This window comes from Saccopteryx bilineata, chromosome 1 (assembly GCF_036850765.1).
Source record: "Saccopteryx bilineata isolate mSacBil1 chromosome 1, mSacBil1_pri_phased_curated, whole genome shotgun sequence".
NCBI classification, from domain to species: domain Eukaryota; kingdom Metazoa; phylum Chordata; class Mammalia; order Chiroptera; family Emballonuridae; genus Saccopteryx; species Saccopteryx bilineata.
The window spans coordinates 301,156,246-301,178,636 of record NC_089490.1 but is presented as its reverse complement, the minus strand read 5'-3'; the positions used below and the strand labels follow the sequence as shown (position 1 = coordinate 301,178,636).

The 22,391-nt window shown below is 55.3% G+C and overlaps 1 protein-coding gene across 3 annotated transcripts in view; it reads left to right on the top strand.

Moving 5' to 3' along the window:
• DRD2 (dopamine receptor D2) overlaps positions 1–21,877 on the top strand; it is a 72,883-nt gene extending 51,006 nt beyond the window's left edge. The window contains exons 1-8 of one of the 3 annotated variants that reach the window (XM_066253629.1): positions 1,948–2,026; positions 6,723–7,038; positions 12,701–12,810; positions 13,800–13,936; positions 15,477–15,667; positions 16,767–16,853; positions 18,325–18,652; positions 20,524–21,877. In XM_066253629.1, coding sequence (XP_066109726.1) covers positions 6,754–7,038; positions 12,701–12,810; positions 13,800–13,936; positions 15,477–15,667; positions 16,767–16,853; positions 18,325–18,652; positions 20,524–20,717 — 1,332 coding nt within the window. In that variant the 5' untranslated portion in view covers positions 1,948–2,026; positions 6,723–6,753 and the 3' untranslated portion in view covers positions 20,718–21,877. Of the gene's footprint in view, positions 1–1,947; positions 2,027–6,722; positions 7,039–12,700; positions 12,811–13,799; positions 13,937–15,476; positions 15,668–16,766; positions 16,854–18,324; positions 18,653–20,523 lie in introns of those variants that run through there. The other 2 variants (XM_066253627.1, XM_066253630.1) reach the window with 2 other exon arrangements.
• Positions 21,878–22,391: the final 514 nt, after the last annotated feature.

Genomic DNA, 22,391 nt, shown 5'->3' with positions numbered 1-22,391 from the left:
CGAAAACCCAAGGTCGCTGGCTTGAGCCCAAGGACACTGGCTTGAGCAAGGGGTCACTCACTCTGCTGTAGCCCCCTGGTCAAGGCACATATGAGAAAGCAGTCAGTGAACAACTAAAGTGCTGCAATGAAGAGTTGATGCTTCTCATCTCTCTCCCTTTCTATCTGTCTGTCCCTGGCTGTCTCTCTCTGACTCTCTCTCTGTCTCTGTTAAAAAGAAAAAAGAGTAATTCATCTTGGCTTATATATACATTTATCCAATCTCCACTTACACACACAAACACACACACACACACACACACGAAATTTGGACCATCCTGGCACATCCAGGGTGCTGGCTGCTGTGTGGCCTGGTGTTCCACCTACTCAAGTGGGCATGGGCCTCACCCTCAGAAGGCTTTTCTAAAGCCAGAGCCAGGCCAGAGTACCTGAGCCTCTCTGCTGCACCCACGGGCAAAAGTTCAGCTGCACGAAGAGCTTGAGGTGCTGGGCAAGGGCACGGGTCTGAGGGGTCCTCCAGGTGCCCCCGGAGTGAGCGCAACCAACGGCTGGCCTCTCCCTGTGCCATATCCTCACAGGACACCCCTTGGAGCCCAGGGACAGAAGGAGAAGAGGGAGGCCCAGTGCTGGAGCCGCACTGGGGAGGCCTGGGACCTGCACATTTCTCGGGCCTCCTGAGAAATACCAGCAGAGATGCCGGAGGTCACTGTAATTTGTTCATCCTGTGTGGACACATACTCCCATCAGCATCTTAACGTCTCTGAAATCAGAATTCATTCTATAATTGACCCCAGTGTAGAGCTGTGTTGGGGTGTGATGACACTTTTTCTTTCCTAGTGGTATATGAAATGGGTGCGTCTTACATTAAGTTTTGTCTTAGAGCTTAGGAGATGCCACCATTGGGGTTAGAGTCCTAGCCGCACAGCAGGTGGGCTGGGGGCAGGTGTTTCAGGGCAGCTGCTACCCCACCCCTCACACTTCTCCTGCAAAGGAGGCTCAGGAACAGACATGCTCTCTCTCTTTTTATTTTTCTTAACTCCCTCCTAAGGGGAAACAAACCTAATTGCTTGTTTCTTTTTATTCTTTTGCTCTATTTGGTTGTTAAAGTTAACGTTCCTTGAGGGTTTGCTTGTGCTGGCCACACGTGGTGCCTCACCTTACTTCATCTTCACAACGACCGTTCTCTCCATGTTGTAGAGCAGTGTTTTTCAACCAGTGTGCCGTGAGACATGGTCAGGTGTGCCGTGGGGAAATTAAACATGGGTCCCCAAACTACGGCCCGTGTGCCGGATATGGCCCACGGAGGCTATTTATCCGGCCCGCTGCCAGCCGCCTCCATCCAAACATAAACATTCCCCTCACAATCCCTCCAGCTATCAGCAACAGGAAGAGTGGAGGCACAGGGACCGCTCACTGACCAATCACCTTCTAGGATTCATCCCGACCACTAGTGATGAACCAATAGTAGGCCGCCTCTCACCCACACCCAGGAAGGTCCCCGCTCGGGCTGCTGCGCACTTGTCATTGTGTGGCCGCGACGAGTAGTTGAAGCTGCTACTCCTCCCCATGGTCCTGATTTCTAATCCTGGTCAGGACTAGAGGTAAATGTTGCCATCACTAGATGAAGCCTCAGCCTCAGCTGGTTATGTCTATCCTGATGGTGTATATAGATATTTGACCTTTTTCTTTTTAAAAGAGGCCCCCGCAGAGGGTGATATACAATGCATCACAATGCATCACAATGTTATCTAACTTTAAAGCTAAAGTTTGCTGATCTTCCTTTGGACAGTTTTTGGTTATCTGTTGCCAAGGAGTTCCCCATTCTTGCCAACAAAGCTATTTTGACATTGCTCCCGTTTTCAACCACATATCTATGTGAGCTGAGCTTCTCAAGCTTGATTGTGATAAAAACTAAAACCAGAGAGAGACTGAGAACTGTTGAGGAAGAGCTTTGTGTGTGTCTTTCTACCATTCCTGCCAGGATATCCCTTTTGTGTTCATCGAAACAGGCCCAGGTTTCACACTAAGTGAGTATAAATACATTTAGAAACTATATTATTAACTATATGTATAATATGTACTGTATTGGAGTGTCATTTTGTGTCATTTTGGTAGGTGGTGTGCCCCAGGATTTTGTAAATGTAAAAAATGTGCCGTGGCTCAAAAAAGGTTGAAAATCACTGCTGTAGATGACAAAACTGTGAGGCTCAGGAAAGCCGAATAACCAGTCTGAGACCCCACAGCCAGCAACGGTAGACCTGGGATTTGAACCCGGGACTTTTGGTCTTCAGCCCCTATGTTATACCACTATCTCTCGTGATAGAGTCCCTTACCTGTGGGGTGGATTTGCTGATGTCTGAATTTCTGCTCAGCTTGGCACTGAACACAAGCTAGTCAGGCAGCCCCTGTGTGTGAGAAATCCCAGCCCAGGTAGGCAGAGTTCTGAGGACACAGGGGGACTGGGGTTGATAGCCTGGTACCAACATGTTAATAGGATTGATAGCATTTAGGCCTTTTCTGTGATTTCCTATTCTTCCTATCATGTGAATATGTACGCTTGTCTCAGCAAGAAGCAACAAGAGCAATTGAGAATCAATTCTAAATTAGAAAATTAAATGCAACACTGAATGCTTCTCTAGCCCTGGGTGAGTCACCAGCAAGCAGAGGAGTGAGTGCTCAGCCTCAGCCCCTCCCTGATCAACAATGGTCCTATTTGCCATCTAAACTGCACCCACAATTTTAAGGCCCAGTTTAAGTTTACCCCCCCCTCCAGGAAGCCTTCCAGGAACACCCTGGCTGTGCCCATGTGCACATGCTCTCTGATTTCTGAACATCACAGTAGTGGCGCTGTCGTGTGCCACCCAGGTGCCCTGTAGCAGGAATGCACTCCTTCCCCAACTACTGGGGGCGTCAACAACTGACAGTTTGCAGTTGGGTTCACCTTGTTGGTGCTGGCCCACTGCTGAAGGGAGACCCCTCTCTCAAGGCCACATCCTTTCCCTGGGGCAGCCCACACCTAGGAAAGGGGTCAGAGGCCCGACCCTACTGCCCTACGTAAGGCAACCCCGCAAGGCTCCTCGAGGGGGCACCTGAGACCTTTGGTGTGGCAGCAAAGCAGCCCAACTCCTCTGCCCAGGCCTGCACCCCTCATGCCCCTGCAAGTCCTGAGCCTGAGAACATCCCCAATAAATTTCCTGCATGCTCATCTCCTCCTTGGTCTGCTTCCTGGGGACCCTCATGCCACACCCATGACACTTCGGCCCATTACTCTTGTTACTTGTTTATCAAGTGGCCTTTGCTAATAGCTACTTTCAAGTGTCTGTGGAGGGGTTTTGCCCAGGAGGACTCACAGAGGCTTTGATTGGGTTCAGCACACCTCTGCCGAGCGTTGCTGCCAGCAGATCACCAGGTCAGGAGCAGGATGAGAGCAGGATGCCTTTGTTTATCCCACAGAGGTGAGGCGGACAAGAGCGAGATGCAGGGTGGCCTTGAGACGCTGACACCCAGTGAAAACAGCAGACACACATGGGTGTGTTCCGGAACAAAACCAGGAAACCAGGGTGTGGGAGCCCCAAAGAAGATCCAGCCGGGTGGGCGTGGGATGGGCTCAGGGCAAGAGGGTTCGAGTGAGCTTGCCAAGAAGGATGTGCAGGGACTGGGCAAGTGGAGAGAAGGGGGATGAAGTCTTCAGACACTTTTCTGACCTGTAGAACGCGGATAATAACGACCAGTCTTGGAGGTTGCTTTGAGGATAAAGGAGATAGTATATCAAAAACAGAAAAGGACTTGGCGAACTGAGCAGTGCTATACATGAGGATGGAGATGGCTTCCCAGACAGGCTCGGGACCAGACCGCAGGAACAGAAGTCTGGTTGGGCGTAGAGAATGGGTGGGTGGAGAAGTCAGGGACCGGAGAGTCCCCATCAGATGCCACTGGCCCCACTCAAAGAGGGACTTAAGGAAGTGGGAGAAAGGGCAAAGAGGAACCGCCAGGATGCTGGGCTAAGTGTGTGTGCCTCTGTGTCTCCAGGCCTCCAGCAGCCCTTGGCTCCGTGCTTCCTGCCTGGGAGGCTAAGTAGATACTGACCGCACAAATGAATGGTGGCTGCAGTCCCTGCTGCCCGGTCAGTACATAAGTACAGGTCTCCCTCTGTGTGCTCCACACAGGAAGAGGGCCCACTTGGCTTGCAGAAGATAGCATCCATCTGACACCGTGCTTCCTACCTTGAATTGGAAGACTTGCTGCATGGGTGTCATTCTATGGCATCTCACGTGGAATTAAGCATTTTGCTTTCCCCAGAGACCCCACAGTAGTGGCCCTGGGTCGGATAACATTCACGCTCCCCTGCTGAGAGGTGGCAGAATGATGCGTGAGACAGGTGCAGAGGTGAGCAGACTCTTCTCCCGGGTCAGAGGTGGGGTCCCCTCTCTCCTGTGGTGTCTGCTGTGCCCTCCATCCTAATTTGGATGTGGTGCCGTGTTCATCCTGAATGGCATAAACTGGTGGATCTCAAACCCACCCGGGTTCCACCACACCTGGAAATCATGGTGCTTTGTGCGGGATGCCTTGGAATACTGATAATTTTAATTTCATTGTATGAAATAGGAACACTTTTGTTAGCAGGAAAGCCAACTCTATTATATGTGCATTATGTTTCAATCATAACCAAAACACAGGCTGTCAAGCTCATCAATGCCTCGCGAGTCTGCCTCTGAGCCCTGCTCCTGTTTCTCAGTAAGCAGCACTCCCAGCCTCCAAGAGCCCAACGCAGTCCCAGAGTTATCCCAGACAGCTTCTCTCCCTGCTTCCTCCCACCCCCCGCACCCACGTCTATCCAACGACCAGTTTCCACGATGCTGACTTCCAGGTTAGCTGTGGATGCTGAACACTTCTCTGCACCCTCAGTCTGGGCGACCACCACCTCTTACCTGAAGCAGAGCCACACCTCACTTCCCTCCAAGGTCCCCTCTGCATTGTAGCAGCCAGTGACCTCTCTAAAATACCAGTCTAGTGGAGTCAGTCCTCTGCCCCCAACAAGCTGACAAGGCCCAAAATGACCCATGAATGGCCCTCCAGTTTAATTTTCCCAATGTCACCGTCATGCGCTACACTGTTAGCCAAACAAAAGTGTTTGCTGTTTGGGGCTGTGTTGTGTTCTCTCTGGATGGAACGTCTCCCCCAGCGTGGTTGCCTGGCTGACTCCTTGTCCTACTTCCTCTCAGATGACGCCTCTTTCAGGACGTCCTTTCCCACTGGGATGGTACACCTGGTCCTCAGGGCTCTCGATGCACATGTGCAGACCTCATCGTCTGCTGCTGGGGGTTCCTGCAAGGGCCTTCCAGTTGGGGTCCTACCACCTTGCTTGGCCTCGCCCTTCCATTCTCTACACGACAGAATTTCTCTCCAAAACGTAAAGCTGATCATATCCTTCCTGCTGCCGTGGGTTCAAGTCTAAACTTCTGGTATGACCTGTAAGGCCCTCTGTGACCCTCTGTGGTCTCAGCTACTGCAGCCTCCTCAGTTTAACTCATTGCAAGTCCCTCCATGCTGCCGCTAGCCCAGACCTCTTTCTGGCCCTCCACTGTGGTGCCTGCTCCTCAGCTCTGCCTTGAGCTGATGCTGCTTCCTATGTCTGGACCCTCCCCTGGCTCCCAGGCTTTGCCAGGCTAATTTCTACATACCCTTCAGGTGTCTGTTGAATGTCACTTCCTCTAGAAAGCCTTCTTTAAATCCCTAACTAGGTTATGTGTCTCACTCCCCAGCCTCACCCCATTCCACTTTCAAGTGCCTATCACTCACAGACTGCATTGCTTGATGGATTGGTTATTATTTCATTTATTTATTTATTTATTTATTTATTTATTTATTTATTTATCCAAGTGAGAGGAGGGGACATAGTCAGACAGACTCTCGCATGTGTCCCAACCAAGATCCACCTGGCAACCCCCATCTGGGGCTGATGCTCTGCCCATCTTTGGCAATGCTTGCAACCGAGCTATTTTTAGCACCTGAGGCGGAGGCTCCATGGAGCTATGCACTTAAATCAATTGAGCCATGGCTGTGGGAGGGGAAGAGAAAGAGAGAGAAAGAGAGAGAAAGAGAGACATGGGGGAGGTTAAGGAGTGGATAAGCAGATGGTTGCTTCATCTGTATGTACTAACCAAGAATTTAACCCAGGACATCCATACACTGGGCCAACGTTCTACCACTGAGCCAACCAGCCAGGGCCTGGCTATTGTTTCTTTTAGATTGGGAGCTGGAGAGTTATATATATTTTGTTTCTACCTAGGCTTCTAGCACTGTGTGGAACAATGCTCAGTAAATATTTATAATTCATGCATATTCCTATTCCAACTCTTAGAAGCTAGAACGCCTCACGAGCTTGTCTCAAGTGTGCAGTGCACGGGACGTGTTTAATACGTGTGTGTTGGATGAATGAGTGAATGAATGAACGCTCAGCGCTTCTCAGGCTCATTTATTTTATTATACTTCTTAAAAAGTCATCCTTGCTCATCTGTTTTACCACCTGCAGGAACTTGCCAGCAGAATACTGGCAGCAGGCCTCGATGTTTTAAGAAACTGCTCAACATGACACTTACCCTGAGGCTGGAGAATTCTCTCCATTAACTTCTAGTGGTTGGTTTTAGCAGCAGAGTTCTCCCTGGGAGGCACACGCTTTGCAGGTCCTCCTGCTCACTCCCTGTGTCCATTTCTCCTGGCCAGAGCCTGGCCACCCAGTGGCCCTGCTGCCCCAATGGATCCACTGAACCTGTCCTGGTACGATGATGACCTGGAGAGCCAGAACTGGAGCCGGCCCTTTAATGGGTCGGAGGGCAAGGCCGACAGGCTGCACTACAACTACTATGCCATGCTGCTCACCCTGCTCATCTTCATCATCGTCTTTGGCAATGTGCTGGTGTGCATGGCCGTGTCCCGTGAGAAGGCCCTGCAGACCACCACCAACTACCTGATCGTCAGCCTCGCCGTGGCCGACCTCCTGGTAGCCACATTGGTCATGCCCTGGGTTGTCTACCTGGAGGTAAGTTGGGGCCCTGCCTCACTTGGCACTGGCTCCAGGGGGCGCGGTGCTGGAGCCTCGAGTCCGGGCTCCTCGCTGTTTTCTATCCACAGGTCACCCGGTGCTTTCCAAGATGCTCTCTCCCTTTTCACTCTGGGCTCAGTTTCTCACCGTATAAAATGGGTACATTGTCTCCTTAACAATCCCAATGACCAGGTATAGAGTCCTTACTAAGTGCCAGGCCTTGTGTTAAATCCTTTATATATAGCCTTTTCCATAGAATCCTCCCCGCAGCTCTGAGAGGCCGGTGCTGTTAACAACATTCCACAAAAGTTGGGTGACCTCTCCGGCATCAGCCGGCAGGCCCAGGCTGGCACTCTGTCCAGGCTGGAGTCAGTTTATGAGGTCCTTCTGGAAGTGGGGATGTTTGATGAGGACCCCGAGGATGGGGGATGTCCCTGCTTCCGGGCCCGAACCCTCCATTCCTCTTCCCCACTGCTGCCCTATGTGCCCCTTCCCTTCCCGCTTCCCTGGTAGGTCCTAGCACCTGTGTGGGGGACGTCCAGCTAACAGCCTCTGTGTACTGTGCAGCTGCCCCTTCCTCAGGGTGAGCAGAGTCGCCACTGCCCGGCTCAGGACAGAGCCTGGCTCTGAACCACAGCATAGTGAGTTGGCAGCCCCACTGCGGTCCCGGCGCTGTGCCCGGAATTTCTCAGACACAGACTCAGCAAGTGCTCATCCTGGGAGGGTGTCCTATTCTCCTCACTTTACCAAAGAGGAAACAGAAGCTTTGCGAGGTTGCCTGTCTGCACCCAGATCACGTACTGAAGGATGAAGCTGCTGATAAAGCCGCCCCTCTGTGGACCTGCCCCTGGCGGACAGGCCCCTCAGGGCTGGTGGGCACAGGGGGGAGGCAGAGGCAGATTTAACAGCAGGCACACAGGGCATGTGCCCTGGGCCCTGACTTCTGAAGGGCCCCACAAAACCCCAACTTTACACTTTTTTCTAATGACACCAAGTTTAGTTTCATATGTGCAATTTTAACATTAATAGTACATAATATTTTTTATTTATTTAAACATATATTTTTATTTTCCCTGTCTCTCTCTCTTTTTTTAAGGGGCCCAATATTTTCTTCTGTGCCCAGAACCTCAACCAGCTGTAATCTGCCTCTGGTGGGAGGGTGAGGTGACATGAGTGGGCTCAAGCTGCGCCTGCCCCTTTCTCTGCCCAGCAGTCGAGGGTGGAGTCTGAGTGCACAGGAGGGATCACTGAGCTGTCCTTCCTGCCCTGGGCTAGAGGGGAATTTACCTGTGCCATGGGGGCAAGCCTTCTTTGAAAGGAAAACAGGAACCTTGTAGGCTTGAGCAGAGAAGACATTGAGGAGAAGAAGCTTATCCACTCCTTACCCTCAAAGTGGCCTTGCACCTTGTCTCTCTGCCAGGGGCTCCCGGGCTTCCTGCTGTCTCTACCACACTGCTCACAGGGAGCTCTGGGCCATCACACCCTTGCTGTCCTTTAGCACAGCCGGAACAGGCTGGAGCTTTCCCAGTGACCTGCCTGGATATTCGGGAAGAACCCAAAGGAAATGAACAAGACACCAAACAACATGGAAGCATGTGGGCCCAGGACAGAGCCATGTGCCAGGGTTCAGTTCCTCTGCGGCCCCAGTGCTCTCGAGGGCCCAGGACAGAGCCATGTGCCAGGGTTCAGTTCCTCTGCGGCCCCAGTGCTCTCGAGGGCCCAGGACAGAGCCACGTGCCAGGGTTCAGTTCCTCTGCGGCCCCAGTGCTCTCGAGGGCCCAGGACAGAGCCACGTGCCAGGGTTCAGTTCCTCTGCGGCCCCAGTGCTCTCGAGGGCCCAGGACAGAGCCACGTGCCAGGGTTCAGTTCCTCTGCGGCCCCAGTGCTCTCGAGGGCCCAGGACAGAGCCACGTGCCAGGGTTCAGTTCCTCTGCGGCCCCAGTGCTCTCGAGGGCCCAGGACAGAGCCACGTGCCAGGGTTCAGTTCCTCTGCGGCCCCAGTGCTCTCGAGGGCCCAGGACAGAGCCACGTGCCAGGGTTCAGTTCCTCTGCGGCCCCAGTGCTCTCGAGGGCCCAGGACAGAGCCACGTGCCAGGGTTCAGTTCCTCTGCGGCCCCAGTGCTCTCGAGGGCCCAGGACAGAGCCACGTGCCAGGGTTCAGTTCCTCTGCGGCCCCAGTGCTCTCGAGGGCCCAGGACAGAGCCACGTGCCAGGGTTCAGTTCCTCTGCGGCCCCAGTGCTCTCGAGGGCCCAGGACAGAGCCACGTGCCAGGGTTCAGTTCCTCTGCGGCCCCAGTGCTCTCGAGGGCCCAGGACAGAGCCACGTGCCAGGGTTCAGTTCCTCTGCGGCCCCAGTGCTCTCGAGGGCCCTGGACAGAGCTACATGCCAGGGTTCAGTTCCTCTGCGGCCCCAGGGCTCTCGAGGGCCCAGGACAGAGCCACGTGCCAGGGTTCAGTTCCTCTGCGGCCCCAGTGCTCTCGAGGGCCCTGGACTCGGCTCACCCCGTGTTCTGTCTGAGGGCCTCCCTAAGGGGCCCCTTCCACATTTATAGGCCTGCTCCTTTCTTGCTCGCTTTCAAAGGAGGGCCAAGGGTCAGACCATCAGGGAAAAATGACCTCTCTATGTGTCAGTTTCCTTACCTCTATATTATGGAGGTAATAATAGTATCTCTCTAATAGTGTTATTTGAGAATCAAATGGATTAATTCATTTAGAATGGAAACAGGCTCATAACAAGCACTATGTAAAAGTCGGCCGTGACAAGGGCATTCGAGATGAAATGACCAATAACACCCAGCAGCTCCCCACCTAGAGAAGACCTCTCACACCAGACAAAGAAGCATTTGTTCCTAGAGTGGGTGTGCTCTACCCAGGCCTGTGAGCATGGGTTCTGGGGCTTTCAGACCCGCCGCCCCTGTCCAGACTCTCTAGGGTAGAGACAAATCTGTACATGGGCTGTCCAGGGCTTCTAGCAATCTCTAATACCTGTTCACTGTTACTTTAAAGGGACAGCTCCGTGTTTCAGGGAGCTGTGCTCAAACTGTCTCATAGTCTCCCACCAAAACAAGAGCTGGACAGTGAGTACTACTTACAGGGCATTCTCGCAGCTACTTATCATCTCTAGAAAATGTCCTAAGTGGAGTATCTCTATCCCAACATCCTGTCAAAGTATTCTTGCAATCACATACCGTACTCTCTGTTGTCTAGAATTTTTCCTTCTTGTTCCATTCCCAGCGATGTTAAATGTCTCTACTAAATAGCCCACCGTGTTAGCACCTGTCTAGGGTAGACCTGGATGCGCCTTGTTTATCACAGTCAGTGTATGGAGAGCACACTGGTTTGGGAGTGGGAGGACTGGGTTCAGTTCCCGACTCTACCGCTTTCCATCCGGAGAAGCCCCTGAGAGACTAGTCAGGACCACCCGGTGGTGTGTGCCATGCCATCGCAGCCTCCCGGCCTTCTGGGGGGGAGGGTTCACTGTGTGCATTTTCCAGATGAGCATGTGGGGTCGAGAAGTGGACCAGCTAAGACCCCAGAGTCATTGGCTCACTCGTTCGACATGCACTAAGCAATGATACGTCCTCCCCCCGCCTCAGGGAGGAGATGGGTCGCCCGTGATGGTGCAGTCTGACAGAGGTGACGATGGGACAGTCCCCACAGGAGGTGTGGGGGCACCACAGTGATGTGGTACTCGGCACGTGTGCAGGGGGATGGGGCTTCCAGAGGAGTTATCCAGGCGACAAACAAGGCACTTGGGGTTCTGAGGTGCACCAGCCACACCTTAACTTCAGAGGCTTGCTGTCACAGCCCACAGATGGGAGGTGTGAGTGCTGGGACAGTGCCTGACACACAGGAAGGGCTTCATATGTGCTGCTGATTATTGGGGTCCAGTTAGCTCAAAGGCCTGTCCTGCTGGTCTCAGCGTCAAGGGAGCAAAATGTTAGTGAGTAGTGTGTCCCCAGGGCAGGGAAGGCCTGGACATAGCAGTCCCTGCTGTGTGAGTTCTGAGAATCATACAGGAGATGAAGCACATGCCCGTGGTAGGCATTGCAGAAACAGTGGCGGCCAGCACGGTCCCTCGGGTCTTTGAGTCAGCCACCTGCCCGACTGCGCTCTGGGGCAGCCGCCCCTGAGACGTGCAGGACAGCCCGCCCTTGTTCTCGGCCCAGAAGGACCTTGGGGGAGGGGGTGGAGAGCTCCTTAGAGGCAGGGACTTGTCAGTTCTGTTCAGCACTGTACCCTGGAGTCTAGCACAGAGCTCTGCACACGCTGAGTGTCTACAGGAAGGAGAGAAGATAGGGAGGACAGAGGACCAAGGTCCCCGGGGACATGAAAGCGGCTCCAACCTACTAGTCCAGGAGCGGCTCCAGGGGGCATAGGCCAGATGGGCCCAGAACTCTCCCCGTGGTGCCACATGTAGACTTTGTTTATGCCAGGGAAGCCCTTCTATCCCCATCCGCCTCACAGGACGGTCTGCTCCTGCCCACCCGAGCAGCGCTGCTCTGAGGTGTAGGGACCCTGCTGCTGTGACACGGGAGAAGCCTGGTACGGGCCCCATGTGAGCCAGAGAAGGCAGCGCCACCAGGCTTCCTGCCTCCCAGGGGAGGCTGCTGTTTCTTCCCCACTCAACAACAGCTGCTGTGGTGCCTGCCACTGAGCTTCAGTGCCCCAGAGCGGGACAGAGGGCAGCGCTGAGACGAGCGGGTCACGGTCCAGCCTGCTGCTGAGCTGTGACATGCGGTGTGGCTGCTGCCCTGCCCATTTCTGAGCTGCTTTGCCGCCCCTCTTCTCCTGTGGGTGGAGGCCCACGTGTGTCTCCTGTTCCGACTCTGTGCTCAGGAATGGGGCCGCCCCAGACTTCCAAAGTTGCCAGGGCAGTGTGAGTTTGAATGCCTGTGAACAGCGGTGTGGGCTGGGGGTGTGCGTGGGGGGAGGGTACGGGAGTGTGTGTGTGTGTGTGTGGTGGGGCAGGGGAGGGGCAGGAGGAAAGTGCTCCTGCCAGGAGCTGGGCCCCTCCCACCCCACCCCATGGCTGTGCTGCTCCAGCCCTCCCCAGCGCTTTCTGCCAGGCCGGCAGCCCTAGCCCAGACTCCTTCTTTCATTCTTCAGGTATCACAAGGAGCAGAAATGTCATCCCTGTTTCATAGGGTCATTGTCTTCACTGTTGTTCTTAACAGACACTTAGTGGGCCCCAACCCTGTGCCATGCTCTGTGCTGGGCACCTAGGGAGCTGCCTGATCCCCCGAGAAACCTTGGCCCGAGCGGGACCAGATGCTGAGCTGAAAGGCCTGGGCAAGTCGCTGCCCTGCTCTGAGGCTGGGTTTCCTGCTTGGTAAACTTGGGTCTCCAGATGATCACACAGATGTGTTATGGATAAAAAACATCGAAGCCCTGAGTGTAGCGGGTCATCTCTCTTCTAGCACAGTTCCTGGCACAATGTTGCCTTAGATGTCTAGGAGGAGAGGGGCTAGGCAAGGGCCTCAGACATCACAGGCATGACTCCCCATTGCTGCTCCTCGTCTCCAGACCCCTGGTGGAGACGCACAAGACCTCATGGCTGCCCTCTGAGCCCATGGCGTGACCTCCCCCGGGAGGACTGAGCACTGCCCTCAGCTAATCTCCCCTCTACTGTCCACCTGTCATGTTGCTTTGTCCCCAGGTGGTGGGAGAGTGGAAATTCAGCAGGATTCACTGTGACATCTTCGTCACTCTGGACGTCATGATGTGCACGGCAAGCATCCTGAACCTGTGTGCCATCAGTATCGACAGGTGAGCTCAGTGAGGGTGGGGGAGGCGACCCAGGCCATTCACCTCTCTGGCTGCCTCCCCCCCTTCAGGGTCAGGCTCTGTCTGTGGTGCTGTGTGTGGCTATCTTTGTGCCTATGAGTCCATGGGTTTGTGCACTTGTGCGTGTGTATGTGTGTGCGTGCACACATGCACACATATGTAGGTGCGGTGTGTCTGGTTGGGAAAGTGCCATCTTACAGACAGCTACCAACAACACCCGGGCTGGGATGGAGGAGAAAGCACTTGATTCCGACTAAAGCTCTAGTTCTGTCACTTTCTGCTTAGGTAACCTTACGCAGATTGTGAAAGTTCTCAGAACCGTGGTGTCATTGTCCAGAAACCAAGGACGATGAGACCGCCCATTTGGAGCTATGCAGCTCGGCACGTGGCCCAGGGCCCAGGTTGTGCTCACCTCGCTGAGTGACATCCTTAGAGCTTCTCACTAATTTGCACACGCAGGCCATGCGGGCTCCCAGAGGCCCCGGCCCTGCTCCCCTTGTGGGGTTCTTAGAAGACAAAACGAGCTACTGTGCAAGAAGTGCTGGCTAGGAGGATGTGAAGGTTCACGGACAATGGCCGTTGTCACTGTTTTCTGCTGAGCGGGGCTCGACCCATGCTCAGAGGGACCAGGCATCAACACACCCACACACACCTCCGTTTTCAGTGGGCCCAGCACAGGCCCAGGAGGTACGGGCTCCAAAGCACAAAGACCCGGCCATGGCTCCCCACAAGGCCTAGCATCCAAGCCCGGTGACTGCAGCAAAAGATGTGGTCCAGGATTCATGGTGACCGGTTAGTCGTTAGGCAGTTAATCGGGCAGCACCCGATGTCCTCGCTGCTGAGCTGGGGACAGGAAGGAGGGTTTACTTAGAGTAGACAGGCAGGTCCATGGAGGTGGGCCAATGGTCCCCCAGAGTAGAGTCTCTGGCTGGGCCTGTTGCAGAGTGAGGTGCCCTGTCCTGTGCCTGCAGGTACACGGCCGTGGCCATGCCCATGCTGTACAACACCCGCTACAGCTCCAAGCGCCGGGTCACTGTCATGATCGCCATCGTCTGGGTCCTGTCCTTCACCATCTCCTGCCCAATGCTCTTTGGACTCAACAACACAGGTGAGTTGTGCCTCTGTCTGCCAAGATCTCTGCTGGACCCTGAGGGGGCTGAGCCCCTGGCACTGACATGGTAGACATCTAGTGGTGTCCATGGGGGCCTGTTTGCCACGCTGGACTGAGGCCAGGGCGGGTCTCCTGGGCTAAGCCTGACTCCGTGTTGTACCTGGTTGGGCCAGAGAGGAGCAGTGGCTTGGGGCACAGTGGAATTGGGTGAAGCATGGGGGTAATAATTTAGGGGGGTGTCTGGCCCTTTTCAACTCTGTTAGGTGGAAGCAGGTCAGATAGCCACACAGACTGCATGTGCACGGTGTTGTGTATATGCACACATGGGAGGTGCCCTGGCTGTGGTGTCTGTGTAATGAGGCTGCAGCCCCAGGGCTGGGGAGTTCAGGCCACACCTCAGCCACTGGGAGCAAAAGGGGGAACAAGCAGGAGGCTAGTGCTCTGTGGCCAGCCCTTCGCGAGGCATTCTGAGCATCTCAGATAGAAGAGGCACCAGGCCCGCCTGTGGGCCTGGCATCCAGCTCACGCTCTTCAGGGTGGCAGAAGCAGGCAGATGTGCCCCTGGAGACCATTGCAGGACTATAGTACACAGTGAAGTCCTAAAGGTGCGTGGTGCCAAATCTAGCTCCTGTGGGGATTGCAGTAGGAGGCAGTAGGTCTAAAGATGCCTGGGTTAGTGTGGAGAGTCCCTGAGATGGGTGACAGACACCGACTAGACCTGGAAGGAAGCTTGGGAACACAGTGGAACACAGGTGAGTTTAGCAAACAGGACCCGGTGGCCTGTTTGGTGGCAGATCTCCCCCCGGTATACAGGAAAAACTAAAATAATGGCTTGCTCTCTTAAAATAATTTTCTCCAGGTACCTTTCCCACACATTCAGGCTCCAGCTGTGTGCTCATAGACGGCAGAACTAATGACGACATAATGAGGGGATAGTAATGGAGGAACTGGGAAGCAGTCACAGCTCAGCTTTTTGCTTATGGTTGTTGTTGTTTTTTGCTATTGTTTTTTCAGTTTCGTTTTTGTTTTTTGGTTTTTTTTACAAGAAAGGATGAGAGAGAGACAGATAGGGATAGAGAAACAGAAAGGGAGAGATGAGAAGCATCACTTCTTCATTGCGGCACCTTAGTTGTTCATTGATTGCTTTCTCATATGTGCCTTGACCGGGGGACTCCAGACGAGCCAGTGATCCCCTTGCTCAAGCCACCAACCTTTGGACTCAAGTCAGTGACCTTGGGATCATGTTGATAATCCCATGCTCAAGCTGGTGAGCCTGCGCTCAAGTCGGCGACCTTGGGGTTTCAAACCTGGGTCCTCAGTGCCCCAGGCTGATGCCCTACCCACTGCATCACTGCCTGGTCAGGTTCACGAGTTGTGTTTTTAATGCCGTGATGTACACTGCACGTGTATTTGTATCTAATACCTCCAGGCAACCGTAGACATCTAGTATAGGCTCTATATCCTTGCCCTTGCTCTCTCGGTGGACGCTGTGGCCCTGGGCCTGCTGACCTGCCACCTGGGGCTCTCCCTCCTCCAGAACAGAGCGAGTGCATCATTGCCAACCCCGCCTTCGTGGTCTACTCCTCCGTCGTCTCCTTCTATGTACCCTTCATCGTCACCCTGCTGGTCTACATCAAGATCTACATTGTCCTCCGGAGGCGCCGGAAGCGGGTCAACACCAAGCGCAGCAGCCGGGCATTCAGGGCCAACCTGAAGACCCCACTCAAGGTCTAAGCTCCTCCTCTCCACTGTCCCCACTTACCATCCCTGAGGTGGCTCATCAGTTCTCAGTGGGGACTGGGGCTCCACAGCAGGAGGTGTCCAGGCTGGGGGAGCTCTGAGCAGGGCACAGTTCCATGGAGGGACTTGAATCTCGAGGGATGGGAGGTGCAGAGGGTGGTAGAAGCGACCCAGATGGAGGAGTCTGTGCGTGGACCAGGTCTTTGAACACAGCGGCCCTTGTCACCAGAGGCAGATTAAGGTTGGTTGAGGCCCCAGGTGCAGAATAAAATATTGGGCCCCTTACATTAGAAAAAAACCCCACAGGGGTTTTGTGAGGCCCTTCAGAAGTTGGGGCCAAGGGCACGCACCCAGTGTGCCCGCCATTAAATCCTCCTCTGCTTGGCGCCCCCCTGGACTCCTCTTTTTCTCTGTGTCTCCTTCTCCCTCCCTCACTCTGGCCCCTCTGTCTGTCTGTCCCGCCTGCCGATGCCTCTGTCCCATCCCCTTGGCCATCCACACCCCTGTGCTTCCCTCTTTGCACACCTCCTTCCTCCTCCCCGTTCTTTTCTGCTTCTCTACTCTGCCCCTCTTTCATCTACCCCCGCCTCGTGTCTTGTGCATTCTCTCCTTTGCTCAGCCCTCCCCGAGGAAGACATTGTGTGGGCATGGAAGGAACAGGAAATTTGGGGTTAGACACATCAGGTCCGAATCCTGGCACTGCCACTTGTTCTACTGAGTGACCTTGGGCAACTTGCTTAACTTCTCTGAGTCTCGGTTTCCTTATCTGTCAAATGGGAAGGAATCATAACACCAACCTCACAGGGTACTCTTGAGGATTCGGTGTGAGAACGATGTGAGTGTGCCTAGCGTGGTGCCAGACCGGTAGCAGGCGCTCCATAAAAGTCAGGGCTCATTTGTCCCCCTTCCTGCCCACCTCTTCTTATTGCAGGGCTGCCCCTCTCCCTTACCTTGGTTGCCTCCTCAGGCCCCTCCCTTCTGTTCCCCGCTCCTCTCTGAGCCTCTGTGCCCAGTTTGACTACCCAGCCTTGGGTGTCTGTCCCCACCCACTTCCCCGTCATGACCGGTGTGCTGGCTCACTCCACAGGGCAGCTGTGCTCACCCCGAGGACATGAAACTCTGCACCGTTGTCATGAAGTCTAATGGCAGTTTCCCTGTGAGCAGGCGGAGAGTGGTAAGTGCTTAGGTCAGGCCCCACAGCCAGGTCTTTCTGCCCTAGTGGAAACCACCAGCCACAATTCTCAGAAACCTCACCACTGGTCAGGGAGACACACACTTTCTGGGATCCCCCACCATCGCCTCAACTGCGGCCAAACTCTCCAGGCGTGGGGCAAGAGAGCTCAATTCTGCAAGGCACCAAGAGGTCCCTGCAGCACAAGAAAATGACTGGGAGAAAGGACTTGGCCTTTAATAACATGATAAAAACAGTAAGAATGGCTGTTACCATTCACTGAGCACTTACCATGTTTCTGTTATCTCCCCAAATCCTCACAGCAACCCTGGGTGGTAAGTCTTACTGGTCCTTTCACAGGAGGACACAGAGGCTCAGAGAAGTTGGGTGACTTGCCCAAGGCGAACTAGTTAGTTGGTGGGAGCGCATATCCAAGCCCAGTCTTAGGTGTCTCTGAAATCCATGCCTCCGATGCCCTCTGCCCACATGTGCCATCTTTACCAGGGGCAGGCTCTGGGGCTGGAGACCGGGCTGGGGGAGGGGAGCTGAGCAGCCACAGGGCTGGTGTCAAGTGCAGCCTCTCACAGATCCCAGGGGTGCACAATCACAGCAGGCCCTGGCTTTGCCCAACGGTCAGCACCAGGGTCCAAGCACCAGGTGTCCCATTCCCTGGGCAGGCCACACATGAAGTCCAGGCCAGGTGTCCTCAGGAAGCAGGCCCACCCTTCACCTGCCAAAACAGGAACTTTGGATTGGGGCTGAGGTGGTGCCCCAGGTGTGCCACCTGGGCATAGGGTGAGGCTGCATTTCAGCAGCTCAGGCTGAGACGCTGATGCCCGGAACAAAGAGACCTAAGGGAGAACCTGGTAGGCCATGGGTGGGTCCACGGCAGGGCCCGCTGGGTCAGCCCAGCAGGAGCCTGTGGGGCCCACGGACTCCCCTGGCACCTCGCTCAGTGCACCAGGAGACGTGGAGCCCTGTGTGGGTGCTGCTGCGGGTGCTTCAGGTCAGGGGACAGGAAGGTCAGGAGCATCCCCAATGCAGTTTGAACATGAGTGTCTGGAGGCGGGCACTGAGCATCAGTGGTACTCTATGCTGAGCAGCCTACCTGGCACCTGGCACTGAACTGGCACTCAAGAAGTGTTGTCTAGTTAATAAAAGGGGAGGGCAGGGGGAGTAAGCCCCTGCAGAGTGGTTGTGGGGTCACTGAGGATGCATAAGGATTGCTCTGGGAAGGGAACCCGATGACCCTGCAGGCAAGGACTGCCGTGGGGCCTGGGGCCTGTACCCAGAGAGCTCCTGCCTCCCAGTGGTCACCCTCCCTGAATCTGGGGCGGCGTGACCTGGGATGTTTGCTGAAGACTGAAGAGGGAGATAGGGAAGAGCTGGGCGGGGCCAGGGGAGGCCAGCTGAGGCTGGGTGGCTACTGCCTGAGCACCTGCCCGGCTTCACCCAGAGCCCCCGCCTCATGCAGGAGGCTGCCCGCCGAGCACAGGAGCTGGAGATGGAGATGCTGTCCAGCACCAGCCCCCCCGAGAGGACCAGGTACAGCCCCATCCCGCCCAGCCACCACCAGCTGACCCTCCCCGACCCGTCCCACCATGGCTTCCACAGCACTCCTGACAGCCCCGCCAAACCCGAGAAGAATGGGCATGCCAAAGACCACCCCAAGATTGCTAAGATCTTCGAGATCCAGTCCATGCCCAACGGCAAGACCCGGACCTCGCTGAAGACGCTGAGCCGCAGGAAGCTCTCTCAGCAGAAGGAGAAGAAAGCCACCCAGATGCTCGCCATCGTCCTCGGTGAGCTGGCCGCGCTGCTGGCTCCGGCCCAGCCCTGCTGCCCTGGCTGAGGGATGGACCCCTCACTGCAGGTCCCGTTACCTGCTGCCCTCTTCCTATCCGTGATTGGTGGGTCATGGGACTGCTACTTTCTCAAGCCCAGCCCACGCCTCCTCGTGTACCTATTGGGTGGGTTCTACAATTATGCTCAGCTTACAGATGGGACACCTGAGGTTTAGAGTGGTCCCATAACTTGACCCAGGAGGACCCATTTTAACTTTAATTTAAACTTAGGTAGTCTGACTGTAAAGTATGGGAACTTGGCCCTCGCCGGTTGGCTCAGCAGTAGAGCAATAGCCATGTGCGTGCAAGTCCTAAGTTTGATTCCCAGTCAGGGCACACAGGAGAAGCAACCATCTGCTTCTCCACCCCTCCCCTTTCTTTCTCTCTCTCTCTCTCTCTCTCTTTCCTCCCACAGCCATGGCTAATTTGAGCAAGTTGGCCCTGGGTGCTAAGGATGACACCACGGCCTCACCTCAGGCACTAAAATGGCTCAGTTGCTGAGCAACAGAGCAACAGCCCCAGATGGGCAGAGCATAGCCCCATAGTGGGCTTGCCGGGTGGATCCCAGTCAAGGTTCATGCGAGAGTCTTTTTCTCTGCCTCCCACCTCTCACTTAATAATAAAAATAAATAAATAAAGTATGGGAACTTGATCAATCTACCATAATGACCCCTAAATCTCATGACCCCAGATAAGTTACTTTCTCTCTCTAGTCCCATCAGTAGATAAAATTACTTCTCTTTCTTTTTCTTTTCCAAGTGAGAGGAGGGGATGCTCTGCCCATGTGGGCCATGCTTGCAATTGGGCTATTTTTAGCACCTGAGGCAGAGGCTCCATGGAGCCATCCTCGAACCATGGCTGTAGGAGGGGAAGAGAGAGAGAGAGGGAGGGGGAGGGATGAAGAAGCAGATGGTCGCCTCTCCTGTGTACCCTGATGGGGAATCGAACCTGGGACATCCACATGCCAGGCCGACACTCTAAGCCAACTGGTCAGGGTTTAAATTACTTCTCAAGGTTGTTGTGGTCATCAAATGACAGATGGTAGTGAAAGCATTTTATAAACTGCTAAACAGCACACATGGGGTTATCATTATGGTCTTTGGTAATACTGCTTTTTCTAAGAATTGAGAAAATCAGTTCCCCTGACCTTAACCAAGACCTGTGGGGCCAGAGCTGTAATAATTTTAAAAAGGGCCGCAATGGAGGGCCCGGCCTAAGTGAGAGCATGGCTCTGTCAGCAGGTCCCATCAGTGAGGCAGGTGCTCAAGTAAAAGTCCCTAGAAAACCAGATAATAACGGTCAAGTGTCAAGGCTGCGCTGATAGGGGTGGTTGGGAACAGGAAGGACTGATGGGACCCCACCTTCTGTGTGCGGTGCTCTCCACAGCCACCCTCTGACCTCCCGACAGCCCTGTGATTTGAGCAGGCACGGGAGGGCTCACAGTCACAACAGGCGAAGGAGCTGGGTGATCACTGACTGTGCTGCCATGTTGCCAGGAGGAACAGAGGACGCTTCCAGTCCACAGGGGCTCTGTTCTGTAGTTCTGCCCTTCCTGGGCACCCCTCCATCCCCAGGGACCCCCAGAGTGCCTGTGGAGCATTGTGTGCACACAATGACTTGACACCCAGGGTCCCACCCAAGCGGGTGGTCCTGAGTTCAGCAGAGTGTTGGGGGCAGACATCGATTTGGGGGACAGTGCAGGTCTCTTGCCCTGGGCTGTAACTCCAGCACACAATCCGGGTGCCCACTGAGTGTGGGCCCTCCCAACCCAGCCCCCCGCCCCCCGGCACCCGGCCCTGGGCCAGCCTGATGGCCGCACTCTCCTCCAGGTGTGTTCATCATCTGCTGGCTGCCATTCTTCATCACGCACATCTTGAACATTCACTGTGACTGCGACATCCCGCCTGTCCTGTACAGCGCCTTCACGTGGCTGGGCTACGTCAACAGCGCCGTGAACCCCATCATCTATACGACCTTCAACATTGAGTTCCGCAAGGCCTTCATGAAGATCCTGCACTGCTGACCCAGCTGCCCACCGCCCAGCCCAGGCTGCCCAGGCTCAGTCCCCTGTGCTGTGGTCAGGGGGGTGTGGGTGGACTTCTCTCTGTGGAGCAGGCCCTGCAGTGTTAGCCTGGCACCGTGGCCCAGGCCCAGTCCCCTGTGCTGTGGTCAGGAGGCTGTGGGTGGACTTCTCTCTGTCGAGCAGGCCCTGCAGTGTTAGCCTGGCACCGTGGCCCAGGCCCAGTCCCCTGTGCTGTGGTCAGGAGGCTGTGGGTGGACTTCTCTCTGTCGAGCAGGCCCTGCAGTGTTAGCCTGGCACCGTGCCCCTCGCTGCCTGAACACCCTCACTCTGCTAAGGTGGCAGAGAGCCAGACATGGTGCCAGCCCTTGGGCTGGACCCTGTGGCTCAGGGGCCCTCACAGAGCCCCTTCCACTCCCAGACCCCTTCTCCTAGGCACCAAAGATGTAGCCACCTCTTTTGACCTTCCTTTGGGGCTCTGGGTGCTGGGGCCAGGGTCAGGGCTCAGCCTGGTCTGCACAGGTCTGTGCTAGAGTGGGCAGCAGGAAGGGACGGATACTTCATAACCACGAGGTCCACACCAGGAAAGCCAGAGCTCTTACCGAGGCTCTGGCTAACTTCAGTCTGAGGAGACCCATGTAAACACCAGATCATAGGAAGACCCCAGGGAAGCCCAAGCCAAACATCGCTGCTCCCTCTGCCTCCTGACAGGAGCCTCCGCCGCCCACCACAGTGGGTCCTGAGCTGGCCCACTCACTCCACACCTCATGAGGGGTGGGCCCCGGGGGTTTCCACAGGGAATGAATCCCTACCCAAAGCCCACTCTGCCGCCTCATGATGTCATGATGGACTTGGGCGCACCCCTTCTTGTAGCAATTGTCTGGCCAGTCTGGGGGTGGGTAGGGAAAGTGGCTTGTGACTCTGTTGGGGGCCTGGGCTGGGGTGCCTGAGATCTTGGGGGACTTCTCCCCGCCATACTCTGCCACAAAAACCACTTTTCTTTTCTCCTCCTTTTGCCCTTCTCTTCCATGGCCTCGGCCTTAGAGGACTCCCAGCTAAGAGCCTGCTGACAGCCATCTGGCCTGGCCCTGTCCTGAGGGACAAGGGGAAGCTGCAGCTTTGGGGTGGGGGGCAGGTCCCAGACTCTGTAACATCATCACACATGCTCCAAACTAATAAAACTTTGACAACAGTCACATGGGCGGCCCCTTGTGGGGAAAGGCGCGGTGCCACCTACGTCCTCTGCAGCAGCTGTGGTAGCAAAGCCCTGTCTCTGGACTGGCCATAGAGTCAGAGAGGCGTAGACCCTCCCAGAAGGGTGACCTGGCCAGGGCCATTGGGTGGGCAGGACTTTGGAGGAAAGAAGAGAGGCTGGTCCAGGAGGGCTGCAGAGATGTGTGTGCCGCCCGGTGGTCCTTCCCTCGTCCCCGTCTCCTCCTAACAAGCTGCCCTGAGTGCTCGACTCCTGTTCTTGGGTGGCTCTGACCCTCCCCTGTCAGCCCAGATGGCAGGGAGAGCATTTCCAGCGGGACTCCCAAGCATGCCCAGCAGGGCAGTGGGGACCTGTGGAGGGAGCCGGGCTGCCCCACCCCCACCTGCCCCTCCATGCAGGTGCACCTCCGCAGGCCCAGCCCTCAGCCCTCCTGCCCACCAGGGCAGAGAAGGCTCCGTGGAGGA